The 14,970-nt window shown below is 39.1% G+C and overlaps 1 protein-coding gene across 1 annotated transcript in view; it reads right to left on the bottom strand.

Annotated features, from left to right (window-relative positions):
* Positions 1–14,162, bottom strand: part of LOC103804011 (ras-related protein Rab-10-like) — a gene marked incomplete at its 5' end in the record, with an annotated part of 26,216 nt that extends 12,054 nt beyond the window's left edge. Inside the window, 3 exons of the mRNA XM_009076598.1 lie at positions 3,282–3,371; positions 11,822–11,960; positions 14,102–14,162. Coding sequence (XP_009074846.1) covers positions 3,282–3,371; positions 11,822–11,960; positions 14,102–14,162 — 290 coding nt within the window. The remainder of the gene's footprint in view (positions 1–3,281; positions 3,372–11,821; positions 11,961–14,101) is intronic.
* Between the last annotated feature and the right edge of the window lie 808 nt (positions 14,163–14,970).

The following is a 14,970-nucleotide window of genomic DNA, read 5'->3' as shown; positions in this document are numbered from 1 at the left end:
ACCATCTGCGGTTTCTGAACACCATTCTTGAAATGGGAGAGCCAAAGCTGGACACAAAATTGCATGTGGCCTTGCCAGCACTAAGTGTGTGTGTGGGGTAATTAATCTCCCATGATCTACCATCCATAACCCTTCTAATGCAGCCCAGCATGCTTTTAGGCCATGAGACTACACTGCTGACTTATATTCAAGCTGGTGTTCATAGTAACTTGACCATCCTTTGCAGCAGGGCAGTGACTCATGCCTGGGATTATTCTATCACAGGTGCAAATCTCTGCACGTCATGAACTTCATGATGTTTCTGTTGACCCAGTTCTCAAGTCTATCACGGTCCCACAGAATTGGTGTTCTCTCATTTGGTGTGCCTGTCACACCCCTTAACCTCATGTCACATGCAAATCTCCTTCTATCATCAGCCAGATAACTAATGAAGACAGCAAACAAAGTGACTGAAGGAAGGCTGACTGACTACAGTTCCCTGAACCTCCTTCCTTGCCTTTTGAAAAAAGATAGGTGTCATGCTGGCATCTTTCTAGTCAAAAGAAATCTGAATATCATAATTTTTCAGAGTTGACTGACCATGGCCCCAGTCACACTGACCAGCTCTTTCAGCATAATTGGGTGAACTTCATTGTGTCTATGGAAATATCTGACTTTCACAAGCCAAACTTGTCCAATGCTGACTGACCTACTCCTTCCCAAACCATGCCAGTACCTGCAGAGGCCTGAGAGCAAGCTCTATTTATGAAGACCAATGCAAAAGGAAAATCGAATCAAATCAAAAAACCTTGAGTACTTCAGCCTTCTCTGTATCACGTTACTATATTGCCTACTACACCTATCAATGCACCCCCATTTTCTCTATAGGTGTACACTGGTCAGAGAAGATTAATATATGTGTTAATTCAATCCACCTTGCACACTGGTAAGTATTGTGGCAAGCAAGTCCTCTAAAGCTAAAATTCCCCCAGTCCAGTATTAAAGGAATTGGAGGTTTGACCACTGCTCTGGCTACTCCCTTGCACATTCAAAGCACTATTTTTCTCCTTTGGGAGCATCTTGAATAGATCCATAAATAAAATACCTAAATACATTTACAAACCTATGCGAATTATGCTACTGGGAAAAGATATAATATGTCTTCCTTAAGACCAGTTCGGAGTTCTTGACTGAAATAAGCTCATATCTTACTTACAATAACAAAATAAGTAATGCTAGTATCGCTTAAGATAAAACTTAATTCCAATTGTTCATTTCTTTTAACTCAAAATATGCTACTTCCTAGCAAAGTGCTGATATGATTTCTTAGTGTTGAATCAGAGAGAAATATCAGGCTGAAATATTCCTAGAACTGTGCAATATTTTTTTAAATTTGCACTGTACATGTAAAATTAGCATTGAAGCTACAAATCAGCTTCAGCTATGAAGACAGCAAAAGCAAAAAAAAATAAAAAAAGGACGAAAATTTTACTTTGCTCTTTCTGTTAGAACAACTGCCATATTCTACCAAGTCATACACCTTCAATATTTTTATTTATTTTTCAGTAAAAAAGATAATTAGCTTGGGGGGGGTGAATGGAGGAGCCCAAGAAGGTTGACTCAAAACTTTTGTTGAAGTGAATAAGAAGCAATTAACACAAGAAAATGCTTCACAGTATTAAAATGATATATATCAATTTCTGAGTGATCAAATTACATAATTACAAGAGAAAACAACAAAATAAATCTCAGCATTAAATTAGTCTATAATGTGGTATACAATGGCCACACAGCTGTGACAGATTTTTACTGATGTGCCAACACAGATGATAAGATTCCCAGGGAATATAGGGTTCTTCTCTGCAAGATACTGAGCAGAGCAATACTTACAGCTCATATGAGGTAAAATGTAATATATAAGTATGAAGTATTATGTGGCAGAGTTAGTATCAAACTGTTTTCTCTTCAATAAGGATATTTTTTTCTTTGGAGTGAGAGAACAATTACTAACTCTCTCAGTTCAGTCAGATGCTTTAGCACTTGTAAATCATATTAAAAGAAGAAATAGTAGAACTGAAGAGTTGTCTTGCCTCGGAACACAGGGGAAATCTAGAAAGCAGGCTCACTGGGGAGGAAGTAATGATTTGTTTCTGAAAAATACTACACTAAGAGAAATTTTGATTGCATGGTTAAGAACACAGAAGGCAGAAAACGTCACAGTTAATACCATATGCAAAACCCTACTACTGCCCTCTTGTGCACATGCATCCAGTGACTCTTCAGATTTCTGACACTGTGTTCTTTGTGTGAGAGTACACGTGTATTTCTCAGCAACCTTATTCCCTGTACACAGATATGTACATTAACATCGAAAGCGTCTTGCATACGAACAATGAACTTTCAAGAGTTTGTTTGTAATGCTGTCAAGAAGGTAATGCTGTTTGTTACAGTTTCCTAATCTGGGATTATATAATTGGCAAAAAGTTATCAGTGTTCTTTTCTTTCAACACAAGACATCCTGCCTGACTCACCATGCCTGAAAGCATAATAGGAGGGCTCATTCCAAGTTCCAGACAACAGATGCATACAGTCTGCAGTAGCACCATTACTGGTATATAGGACACACTCTCCTGCAATATTTAGCCATTATCACAATTGCTTCTGTCATAGCATGGCTCCTGAATTCCCTCACGAGTTCTCAGTGAGAGTCATTTGCCATTGCCCTTAAAACAGCACTCCCCACTTAACAACAGTTCTTCCCCTGGTCAGCAGGTATAAACTATCCTGTAGTCTCAGCTGTAGGACACATACAGACTTAAGTCTGGGGGGATGGATGTTCAGCCTTATTTAAGACTATTCATAGACAATGCAGATCATTTTGCCAGACTAATTCCTTATAGGCAGACTATAGCAAAAAGATCATTGAAGGATGGTACCAGAAAAATTGTGCTGAATGCATTGTATTTTAATATTCCACATTACAACAGCACTCTGAAAATGCAACTCTAAAATATTTTTAATTAAAAATATAAGATTTCTATTGTAGCATCTAAAATGTTTATAAAGTACATTTTAACCTTTAAGAGAAAAATCAGTATTCTAAAGAGATCAGCTAGGAATTAATGTATTTCTACTCATATGCTAAAAAAAAACCCCAACCCTCCAGAACTCCATTAATGTTCTTCTAGAGCAATTCCTAATAGAACTTTTGGAATTCAGGAGCTTTTTATCATTTTCAGTTTAAAAGCTCACCGTCACATACTAAGATACTCAGGAGAACCCAAAGAAAATACCCATGATACCTTTTCTCCTTTCTGTTTTGGCACTACACGTTCTGACTCCTTATCACACTTGTTGCCCAACAGTATTACGTCCACTTCATCACCTGCTTTCTAAAAGAGAACCAGCATTAATGAGTGTCAAGTAAGAAAAAAACAAACAACAAAAGCCCTTCACCTTCAGCTCACACCAACCTTCAACACTTCATTCCCTTGAAAGTAAAGGCTAAATTCTGTCCTGACCTTCATATGTGGAAATATTTTCCACCAGTTACTGGGATTAGGAGGAAAACAGCAAGGTTGCAAAGAGCAGAAAAAAGCCACTTCAAAGTGCCAGGCATAATTTCCAACTCCTTTCATAAGGTATAAAGTATACGGTGCATGGTCACCATCTTCTGATGAATGCTCCATCTGGAGGCTTTAAAATGACTGGAAATGCCCCGAATTCACAGACACTGCCCTCCCTAAAGTAATATATTCATGGATTAGCATATGACTCCAGTCTACATCCAGTATTCACAAGTAAGAAGGAAGGAATTTGCTGCACCTGAAAGAGCACCTCTCTGTGCTTCACTTTTGCACACAGACAGTAAAATTACATTCAAAGTATTCAAACTCAACATAAAAGTCTGATTATTCCAAGGCACTCAGAAGAAGGCAATAGATTTTTAATGAAGTAAAATTTAAAAACCTCATTGATTCCAAAAGGAAGAAAAATCTACTTTTTTGCCCTTGTCTCTATCCTTTGTTCCTCTAATCCACTCACGTCCATGATGACTGTGAAATGCACTGGGTTCTTTACATCAGTGTTATTTTAAGATAAGCCATTATAGCTACATGTGACTGGAATAATGTCAAGGAAAGGGAACAGTTCTGCAAGAGCATGTGGAATTTGAAAACTGACATTTGTTGTGAAAATCATAATATTTAAAGCCACTTCTGGTACTCAAATGGAGGAAGCTGAAGGCCTCAATCTAGGGACAATTGAAGCTAATGTGGTCTGATGCCATGGCTTTTATTCTGAAGGTACATGCTCACACAGCTTCTCTGATGACTCAAAGAGCCTGGTCTCAGGCTGCAGATCTCTCTATGGGGACACTGATGAAACCTCTGATCTCTGTCAAAGTCTTCATTTCTTTAACTTTACCAAAGGACAGAATCAGTCACAATCATCTTGCCAAGAGCTCACACACATGTACACATGTCCCTCCATTCAGAAAAATGCAAGGAAAAACCTCTACTCATTCAAGGATGAGAGAATCATTATTTTTAGTTTATTTGTACTTTTACAACTAAGTTGCATCCTTTGAAGAATACAGCAATAGGCACGATTTATTATTAAAGAACCCTATTTCATTTTTTAAAACCCATTCTCCTCTTAGAGTCAGCTAATCTTATTTCACAACCACAGCTGATGTTCAAGACAGTGTCATATTAAAATGAAGTAAACTTAACATAAGACTATGAAGTACAGGCCTAAAATAATGAATCAGTCTAACCTGGATTAATATACCAAAATGTTGACAGTTTAAGAAGGCATTGGAGCTTTACTCATTAAGGTCAATCACATACACCAGTTCCTAAGAAAGGGTAAATAGACAATTTTATCTCATCACATAATCAACTTTTAATTTGGAAGAAGACTGCATGTTGATGAAGGTTTTACGAGTGACATTTGACTCTACTCTGAAGCTAAAGGTCAAAGGGAAATACTTGCATACTGCATGTAAAAAAAACCACTGAATTCATCCTGAAACTTTATTTCTGTAGAAACAGTACAAATGTTTTGCAGTAGGAATGTTCTTTCTAAACAGCTTCACACAACAACAAAATTTAAAAGAGGTTAGAGGTACCAGGACTTTCAGGAACTATTTATCAGTATTACCAATCACTAAGTATTTATTTCTGCAAATAACTATTATTTCTACATCAATATATTAATGTATTTTCACTTTGTCTGGATCCTCCGCCAAAGCACTTAAAATACTCCTTTTTTGAAGATTGTATCTTCTAGTTTCTTGGTTTTAGGAAACTAAAGATTATACACCAAAATTATGTCCATTTTAAATTCTGAAAACTGATTATGTAGACGAAGTCTTGAAAAATTAAGTCAATATGACTAGACAGAAGTTTGACCATGTGCTCAGTTGGCATAAAAACTGCAGAGATACACCAATTTGAATTGGCCAAAAATAGGGCTCTTCAGTGCTTCCAAAAGCTGTGTATTTTCATACTCTTTATTTATAGCCCAGGAATAAGCTTTCCAAATGTAAAATCTATAGCTAAAAAGATGATGGTTACTTTACAGCTGTTAAAATGCTATTATGCAAGTCAGCACTCAGTAAGCTGATAGAGCCAGGAAACATATTTTCCCAATGCCATGGAAAGTACTATTTAAAATGTCATCAATTTCATTAATGCAAAAAGAATTGTGTTTTTGTTTGGGTTTTGGTTTTTGAGAGGTTAAAAAAAAATATGTTTTGCTTTGGCATCTCAAAAATGCCAGACTTTTGGTTCACTCTCTCAGTTTTTCCTTGGGTTTTAACATTTCAAAGTTCACATTTTATTGAAGCTTAAAATAATCTGAACTTGGAGAAAACCTAGACAATATTTCTAAAAGTGTCCAAAAAAGGAAAGATCAGCAGTATATTGCATTCAAAAAATTGGAGCCAAGAGATTCATTGAGACTGACCAAGCGTTTTGAAATGTTTGGCAGAGCTTGGAGTCAGCAGGTTTTGGCAAAAGGGTTTTTCCACTGCTGTACTCCCCAGCAGCTGGATCTGGTGGCAGCAGGAGCTGCTCTGAGCAGTGGCCACGGGAGGGAGCAGCGGCAGAGCCTCACACTCGGCAGTGCCACACACTGGACTCAGAACAGTGCACTCTGGCACCGCACACCATGTTCTCTTTTGCAGCCACGCACCCACGCCCTTCACCCTACTGCTTAATGTTCACCTAGCCCGGGCACCCAAACAGGCAAATAGCCAAGTCACTGACTATGTGGCTATTAACAGAAATCAAAAATGAAAAATGGAAAATATCTTGCTCATCCCTTTTGTATGTAATTTGTTTGGGGATGTTTTCGGTTTTATTTCCAATGTTAGGTCCTCTTTTTTCTGTAGTTCTCGTTTTCCCAAACTGCTATGAACTTAGGTACCTGAGTATCAAAAGCAGCAGACACCTTCATGCTAAGAGGACTACATTGTATCTGTACTTAGAGGTTACTGGAGGAAACTGTCCCTTCACTTTTCAAATGGTGAGCACAGACCTTACCATGAATGGCAGGCCTCAATCTCCCCCACAGCAAACTGGCCATGATCACAAGCTCATCCAGACTCCTTGTTGTATAAAACTATCTGTCCAGTGACACATTTTCCAGAACCACCACCCTGGCCCTCCACCCGTTTCCAGTGTATAGCTGTGAAGGGTTGCATGATTCTGATACTCACTGACAGCAGTTTGCAAAGGCAACAAAAGTAGGTTTGTAGATCCAAACAGTGAACCTGCAAACCCATACCTGATACATATACTATGGGGATACTTAATTAGCTTGTATTTGAGGAAGAATAATGTAATTTTTCATTTCTGAAGACGATACACACATGAGATTTGAATAAGAAATGGCCTGGACTGCTGGGGCTGCTCAGCTGGAGAAGAGAAGATTGCATGGTGACCTCATAGGAGGCTATCAGTATCTGAAGGGCCTACAGGCAAGCTGGAGAGGACTCTTAGGCACTGCAGTGACAGGACAAGGGGCAAGGGGTTCAAGATGAAGGAGGGGAAATTTAGACTAGATATTAGGAAAAGGTTTTTTCCTATGAGGGTAGAGAGACACTGGCACAGGTTGCCCAGGGAGGTAGTGGCTGACCCAACCCTGGCAGTGTTCAAGGCCAGGCTAGATGAGGCGTTGAGCATCCTGGTCTAGTGAGGAGGTGTCCCTGCCCATGGCAGGGGGCATTGGGACTACATGATCTATAAGGTCCATTCCAACCCCTAAAATTCTATGATTCTATGAAACAGCAAGATGAAGACAGAGCTGGAGAAGGCCATAAAGCTAGGAAGTTTCTTCTTCCTGCTCACTAGACAATGACACTAGAAACTTACCCTTTGTAATATTCAAGAGCAATTTGTTTGGAATAGATTGTCATCACAATCTCTTTGACAGCATCACATGGGCAGTGTTCGTGTTATGATTCCCATACATGTCTCTTTGCATATATTTTTCTATGTGCCATCTTATGACCTCAGTTACAAATGCCTGGTTTCCAGGACTTCAGTGGAATTACATGAATGATAGGATTTGTTTATGTATTAGCAAACTTAGACACCAGTAGATAAATGAATTTATCAGAAAACCAATCTTGGATTAGATATAAACCGATTTAGTAAAATGACAAGAACAAGAATTTTAAGTTCTAATCAGAGCCATAACAACAAACCCATCTATGAACTGGAACAACGTGATCTTTTGACATCAAGCTTTCCCATCTGAGCAAGAAAACCTCGGAAGAGTTTGAAGTGAAACTAATTTACATTTGTAAAGCACTTCTTCAGGTCACTTCTTCAGGTAAGACAAAAAGTAAGCTAATATATTCCAAGAACACTAAACAATTGTCACCAAGACTTGCTACAACATGAGGAAAAATAATTTCATGCAGAAAATTCTGTGCTGGCAGATAATCTACATCGTGGAGATAATTGTTAGGAACTGGTAATGTCACCTTCACAGCCACACCAGGACACTAGCACAATGAAAACCAGTCCAAGGTACGTAAAAGAAAACTGGGACCTACCATCTGTGTCAACAGGTTTAGGAAACCCAGAGGCCATGCATGAATCATCGAGTGAATTAGGATGGCAAGGACTTCTGAAAGTCATCTGGTCTAACCCCCTGCTTGAAGTTGGGCCAACTTCAAAGTCAGATCAGGTTGTTGAAGGCTCTGTTAAATGGAGCTGTAAGTGTCTCGAGACTGTCCCTGGATATGTTTGACCGTTTGACCACTCTATTGTGAGGAACTTTTTTTGCCAGTGTTAGTTGGAATCTTGCTCAAAACATCCCGGAAAGAACTGGGGTGTTTTTTGCAAATGGATTTGGTACACAGTTACTTGTCCTTTCAAAGGTCAAACTGAATCAGCCTTTGAGAACAGTTGCATAGAATAGCTAGAGGCCATATCAGTAGACAAGAGGAACACTTTAATAAATTGGACATAACCTGCAACCCTACAAATAAAAAATGAGTTGAGGTTCTAAAGTAATATTCCTGCAATTAACATGCTCTTAATGAATGCATTACAAATCAAATATATCTGTTTTGGATTTGCCAATAATGTCCTAAGATATTAATCTGTGAGTGTGTATATTTTTCTAGTAAGCTTTTTAAGCACAGTCATGTTACTTAATTTCCTCTAGTTCTGAATACAAATTTTACAGCAATACAGATATGGCAGTATATTTGTGTCTTGAATTCCTTGAACAATAATTCATTTTAATAGGAAAGTTGCTGTATTCCACACTTAAAATAACTGAAATATAATGAGAACATTGCTGCCAATCTGATTGTAATTGCACCGACTGGCCAGTTTTCATAAAATCAATGGGGTTTTTAGGAATGCTAAATTGCTTAGACTGTTATTTTCAACTGTTGTAAAAATGGCTTAGCACATTGAACAGACTTTTAAAAATCTTTCTGTTTAAAATCTTTATGTGCAAAGAATTAAAAAAAGCATAATGTAGTAACTGAATTGTCTCAAAAATTCCTGTTTGATTGGTTCAGGTGCAAGCTTTACATTACCTATTAGTCTGGTACTTAGCAAAACCTGTATTTTATCTGTTTCTCTTTTTAAAATATATTTACATTTTCCTATGTTTGCACATTTTAAGGGATGCTGTAGCAATGGCCACTTTGATTCTGGGCATTTGTGGGGAATTAAATACTGGTTTGTATTCACAGACCAAAGCAAATGCAGGGAATGTCACTGACCTCCAGTAAGTAATTAATTTTCATGAAATGCCCTGTGTTTTAACAGTTACAGCTTAAAAACATTTCTTTTGCAATGAATGGCCACATATATTTTCACCAAGACACTTCAGAAATTGATATCCCACTAGGACTACATTAAATTTTTTATTATTATCTAGCTCTATTACAACACTAATTGCTAGTTTTGAGATTGGTACAATCAATCACGCAATTTACATTCCTAGAAATTGTTTTAGATTGAGTACTTTTCCATTTTTTAAATTTTAAACTAATAAAGTACCTTCAGGGGTTAAGATTAAACAGTGTAAATATTAATAGCTTGAGTATATTTACATGAAAGCATTTAAGTGTCACAAACAGACAGCAGGCTCGTGCAGGTGTCATTTCCTGACTGACTCAAGCAGATCTAAGCCTGCAGGAGCTAGTCCCATCCTTGCCTCCACCCTAGCCATGCAGTCCTGATACTTTCTCGGTGTTTATGGTTGTGCATTGTAGCCCACTGAATCAATCATCCTGTTGATCTAATTAAAGATGACAGGATGAATTGACCCCTTTGGAGCCAGTGCGAAGACAGACCAGTATTTTACATAGAAATTTATACATATGGATATATAGATCTATGCATAGATAGACAGATATAAATGGATATATATGGATAATCTACATTTTCAGCTTCAAGTAACAGTAAACCTACTATAATACTGTGTGCTGAGTTAAATCTTTGTTAACCATGAAACTGTACAACCAGCAGCTTATCTAGCTGTGACTTTTGCTTGCCTAAGAAGTGCACATGATTTTCTTAACAAAATAATAAAAACAGATGTGTTAGTTTGAAGTGTGTTCCGACAAGTCAGTAAGAACATTGTGTCATCGAATCCCCATTGTAACACATTACTAAAGTTAGGCTCTATTGCCACCAATACTTCTGAGATGGCTCTGGGGTCAAGGATAATGATGTACTAGGTCACCATAGTAATGTTCTTAATAATGAGATAATGTAAATGTAATGTTTCACCAAGAGCACAAGATATGCTATGTATGTATTATTGGATATATGACCATGTGTAGTTCATTAATTCAGCTGTATACTGAAGCTGTGAAGAGAGAAAATGATGTGTTTGATGGTTTTATTTCAAGCCCACTTTCCCAAGATGAACTCTCCCATCCATCATGTTATATTCCCACCAAATCACAAGACTATTAAAAGAACCTGCCCTCAATGTTTACTTGATTTTAATCAACAAAAAGCACTACCTTGTTTGGATTCTTACACAAGCACAGTAACTTACACAAGCATGCTAAATACAAACTTCCATGCTACTGCTTAGGGGCAATCTCATTGCTCTCTACAGTCTCCTGAGGAAGGGAAGAGGAGAGAGGTGCTGATCTCTTCTCCCTCGTATCGAGAGTCAGGACATGGGGGAATGGCTCAAAGCTGCACCAGGGAGGTTCAGACTAGGTGTTAGGAAGCACTTCTTTACCAAGAGGGTGGTCAAACACTGGAACAGGCTTCCTAGGGAGATGACTGATTCCCCAAGACAAATTAAGAGGCATTTGGACAATGCCCTTAATAATATGCTTTAACTTTTGGTCAGCCCTAAAGAGGTCAGGCAACTGGACTAGATGATCACTGAACGAGATGATCACTTATGTCCCCTCCAGTTAAACTAATCTATTCTAAAACTGACCTGCCTCTACCTAAGAGAGAACACATCAAGAAAGGCCTAGCAATAAAAACTTGGGATACATGGCTACCGCCAGCTGAATGATTTCATGTCTAAGGGCTTGCCCACTCCTCCCTCCCTGATTCTTCTCTTCACATTGTTCCCACACATTCTTCTCCTGACCTTCCTACTCCTACCTGTTCATCTTGCACCAACTCCAAGAAGCGTCAGACCCTTCTATGAGCTTCTTAAACTCACTGATGGAGCAGAAAAACCATTCAGCTTTTTTTTTCCTGTGCTAATTTTCTACCACATTAGAAAGTCAGAGTGAACCACAGAGGGCTCTGACAGGCTCCAGAAGCAGCACAGTGGGAGCCAATGTTCAGAAGCTGGAAGAAGGGAACATATGCCCCATCTGGCAGCTGTGTCCTGTTGAATCACTTCCTATGTCACATGAAAGCACGTGTTTCTGGCAGCTGAGTGAACCGAACAGCTTCCTGCCCCAGCTCCCCCTCTTGAAACCATCTTCTTACATAAGTAACAAAATTAGGACAGGGAAAACACTGTGACATAGAACTTTGACACGGAAGCCAATTAAAATCCTGGGACGAGCTCATGGAGATTGACTTGTGCATAGCTACACCAGTGACAAAAGCACCATAACTCAGCATGCACAGAGCTGGATCGGAAGCTATGTTTTAGAAGTACTTCAGAAAACACTCCTGCATCACCATGGGCTTGTCCTGGGTAATAGACATTGTATTCCAGTTTCAGATGATGTAATTCTACTATTGTACTGTGTGCTGAGTTAAATGCAATAAATTCTGGTGAGAAACATACATCTCATGCAGTCACTTAAAACAAGTGCAGAAACACATTAATTACCTTAATTAAGAGATCAACCACTGACAAATATACTTACCTCATATATGTCTTCCATCCAGATTGTTATACTTTGAAAACTCTTCAGATCTGTGATGTCATATACAAGAACAAAGCCTTGTGCACCACGGAAATAGCTAGTACTAAGTGTATGGAATCGTTCCTGGCCAGCAGTATCCCTGGAAGAAATTGTAATAAATCATACGCACAAAGAAACAAAAAGATGATCAAACTGCAGAACTCCCAAGAAGAATCACTTTATTTTAAGGAGTATTGCCCAAATTTTGATTGATGAACCCTAACATGAAAGGAACAAGAAAAGATATGGATGACAGAAAACCTGGGCGCCAGACAAAGCAGTGAAGAAATACACTGGAAATTTATTCTGAATGCTACAGTTCTACTGGGGAAGCCAAACCAATGGCTGAAGTCTGAATGTATCATCAAGCACACCACTGCTTCTTTATATACGTAATCACTATGATCAGTACAACATAGGTGATTAAAAAAACCCCTGGAGTACAAGCACTGCAGGAGTCACAGAATCACAGAATCAGTTAGGTTGGAAGGGACCACAGGGGGTCGTCTGGTCCAACATCCCTACCCAAGCAGGGGCACCCCAGAGCACATGGCTCAGGATTGCATCCAGACGATTCTTGAATACCTCCAGTGAGGGAGAATCCATGACCTCTCTGGGCAATCTGTTCCAGTGCTCAGTGACTCGTGCACAGTAAAGAAGTTCTTCCTTGTATTCAGGTGGAACTTCCTGTGCATCACCTCTTGCCCATTACCTCTTGTTTTACTGGTTTCCACCACTGAGAAGAGTCTAGCTCCATCATCTTGGTATTTCCCGTTCATATACTTGTATCCACTAATGATATCCCCTTCTCAGTTGTCTCTTCTGGAGACTGAACAGGCCCAACTCCCTCAGCCTTTCCTCATAAGTGAGGTGCTCCAGTCCCTCAAACATTTCCATCACCCTCTGCTGGACCCTCACCAGGAGCTCCATGTCCCTCTTGTACTGAGGAGCCCAGAACTGGACACAATACTCCACCTGTAGCATCATGAAGGCTGAGTAGGGAGGCAGGATCACCTCACTCGACCTGCTGGCAATACCCTTCTTAATGCATCCCAGGATTCCACTGGCCTTCTTAGCCACAGGGGCACACTGCTGACTCATGGACAGGTTGTTATCCACTAGGACCCCCAGGCCCTCCTCTGCAGAGCTGCTTTAAATTAGGTGAGTGCCCAGCCTGTACTGGTCCTTGGGGATATTCTTCCCATGGTGCAGGACTCTGCACTTGCCGTTGTTGAATTTCAGTTGGTTCTGCTCTGCCCATCTCTCCAACCTGTTGAGGACCCTCTGAAGGACAGCACAGCCCTTTCAGAAATCAGCAGCTCCTCCCAGTTTGGTCATCAGCACTTGCTGACACTTGCTGAGAAGGCATTCTGTCCCCTCATCCAAGTCACTGATGAATAAGTTGAACAAAACTGGGCCCAGTAAGGAACCCTGGGGGACACCACTAGTGACAGGCCTCCAACTACACTCTGGAGACCCGTCACTAGTGGTGTATCCCAGGGTTGTCAAATGACATCCCCATATTCTCACAAGCCCTTTGTAAACTGTGACATGTACAGTAAGGTGATTTAAATGGAAGACAGTTTTCAGGAAAAAGTCAAAGTACTTTTTGGGGGAGCAGAGATTCCTACACAGTTATATCTTAAAAAAACTGTAAACAAGCCTTCAAGACTTTATTACATTAAAACCTGAGATGGAATAACTGCAGATCTAATACTGGTCAGATAATTCAGGTACAGAGTTACTCCTTGAGTAAATACTGGTAAATATAGATAACCTTCAGTATTGGATGCCTGGAGAGACAACTGCCAGTAGTTTTATATACCCTTTAGAAAAACTTACAAACCAAAAGACAGTTCACATTCCCAAAGATTCATCTTACTAGCTTTCTCTTGGTGACCCTTTTGAATATGCATTTGATGAGTAATTAAATGTAAAAGTTTCTTGCTTTGTCACTCTCCTCAATGTCCCTGTATGATTAAATATACTTAACAAGGACTGCACATCTGCACTGGTTGTATGGTGCAAGTTTTATAGTTAAAGCAACCTAATGGCAACCCTCTCTTTAACTTACATTAGTTGCTGCAAAAAATATGTTGTCCTAGGCTAAATTCAAGTTTTAGAATTACCTAGTAGGAACACTTGCACATTAGGAAGATGCACAATTAACAGCAGGTAAGTTTTTTCATGCTGTAACACAATTTAGCTGGCTCTCATTTGTGATACAAACTAAAAACTTACCATATTTGAAGTTTCACTCTTGTATCATTATACATTACTGGCTTTACTTTAAAATCAATGCCTAGAAGAAAAGAGAAAAACTGTAACATTTCTCCTAATAACATGGATTCCCTTTGAAGATTGTTTCTTAGCTCTAGTTATCATGCAGTTTTGAACAGAAAGTGAAAATGAACAATACAAACAAAGAATAACTAGCCAACCGTATACATTCAAAATGGAAGTTGTAAAAGGAATTTCTTCAATGGTGAAAGCAATTACATGCCAATACATTACACAAATACAATACAAAGCAATGCCAATACCAAGCAATGGAGGGCCAGGTCAAAGCAAAGGTGCTGATACTCTGAATGTACGACTAGGTATTTGTGCATAGGCAAGTGACAGGACAGCAGTTTCATGGCCTATGCACAATAATACATTGTGCAAATATACTGGTGATTTTCAACAGTCTGGCGGCTACGAATGGGAAGGCAGAATTTTCTACAGAGCTGTTACATGTGCAGCACCATTTTTCTGTCCTTACTTCCAAGTTCCTAAAAAAATACATCCAGGGTTACATGATCAGGAATAAGAACCAGCTGTACTAATTAAATGCAAGGACAAACACACATTGAGTTTCATTCTAAGTGCAGAGGATTGTCCCTACAGTCTAAACCACCACGTACTGCAGACCCAGAGTGCCAGTGCTAAAAAAATACCAGCACTTAAAATCAGTGCAGAATGTTGTCTCTACATAGACTACAGATCTTTTCTCAAAGAGATTTTCACTATAATTTACAGTGCTTTTCTTTATTATATTTTCAAATTAGTACTCCAAATGTGGTAGATGATACTTGGGATTTATGGGCTGCTGAAGTTCCAATTTTACT

This window comes from Acanthisitta chloris, unplaced genomic scaffold (assembly GCF_000695815.1).
Source record: "Acanthisitta chloris isolate BGI_N310 unplaced genomic scaffold, ASM69581v1 scaffold11776, whole genome shotgun sequence".
Lineage (NCBI taxonomy): Eukaryota > Metazoa > Chordata > Aves > Passeriformes > Acanthisittidae > Acanthisitta > Acanthisitta chloris.
This window is presented reverse-complemented; position numbering and strand designations above follow the sequence as displayed.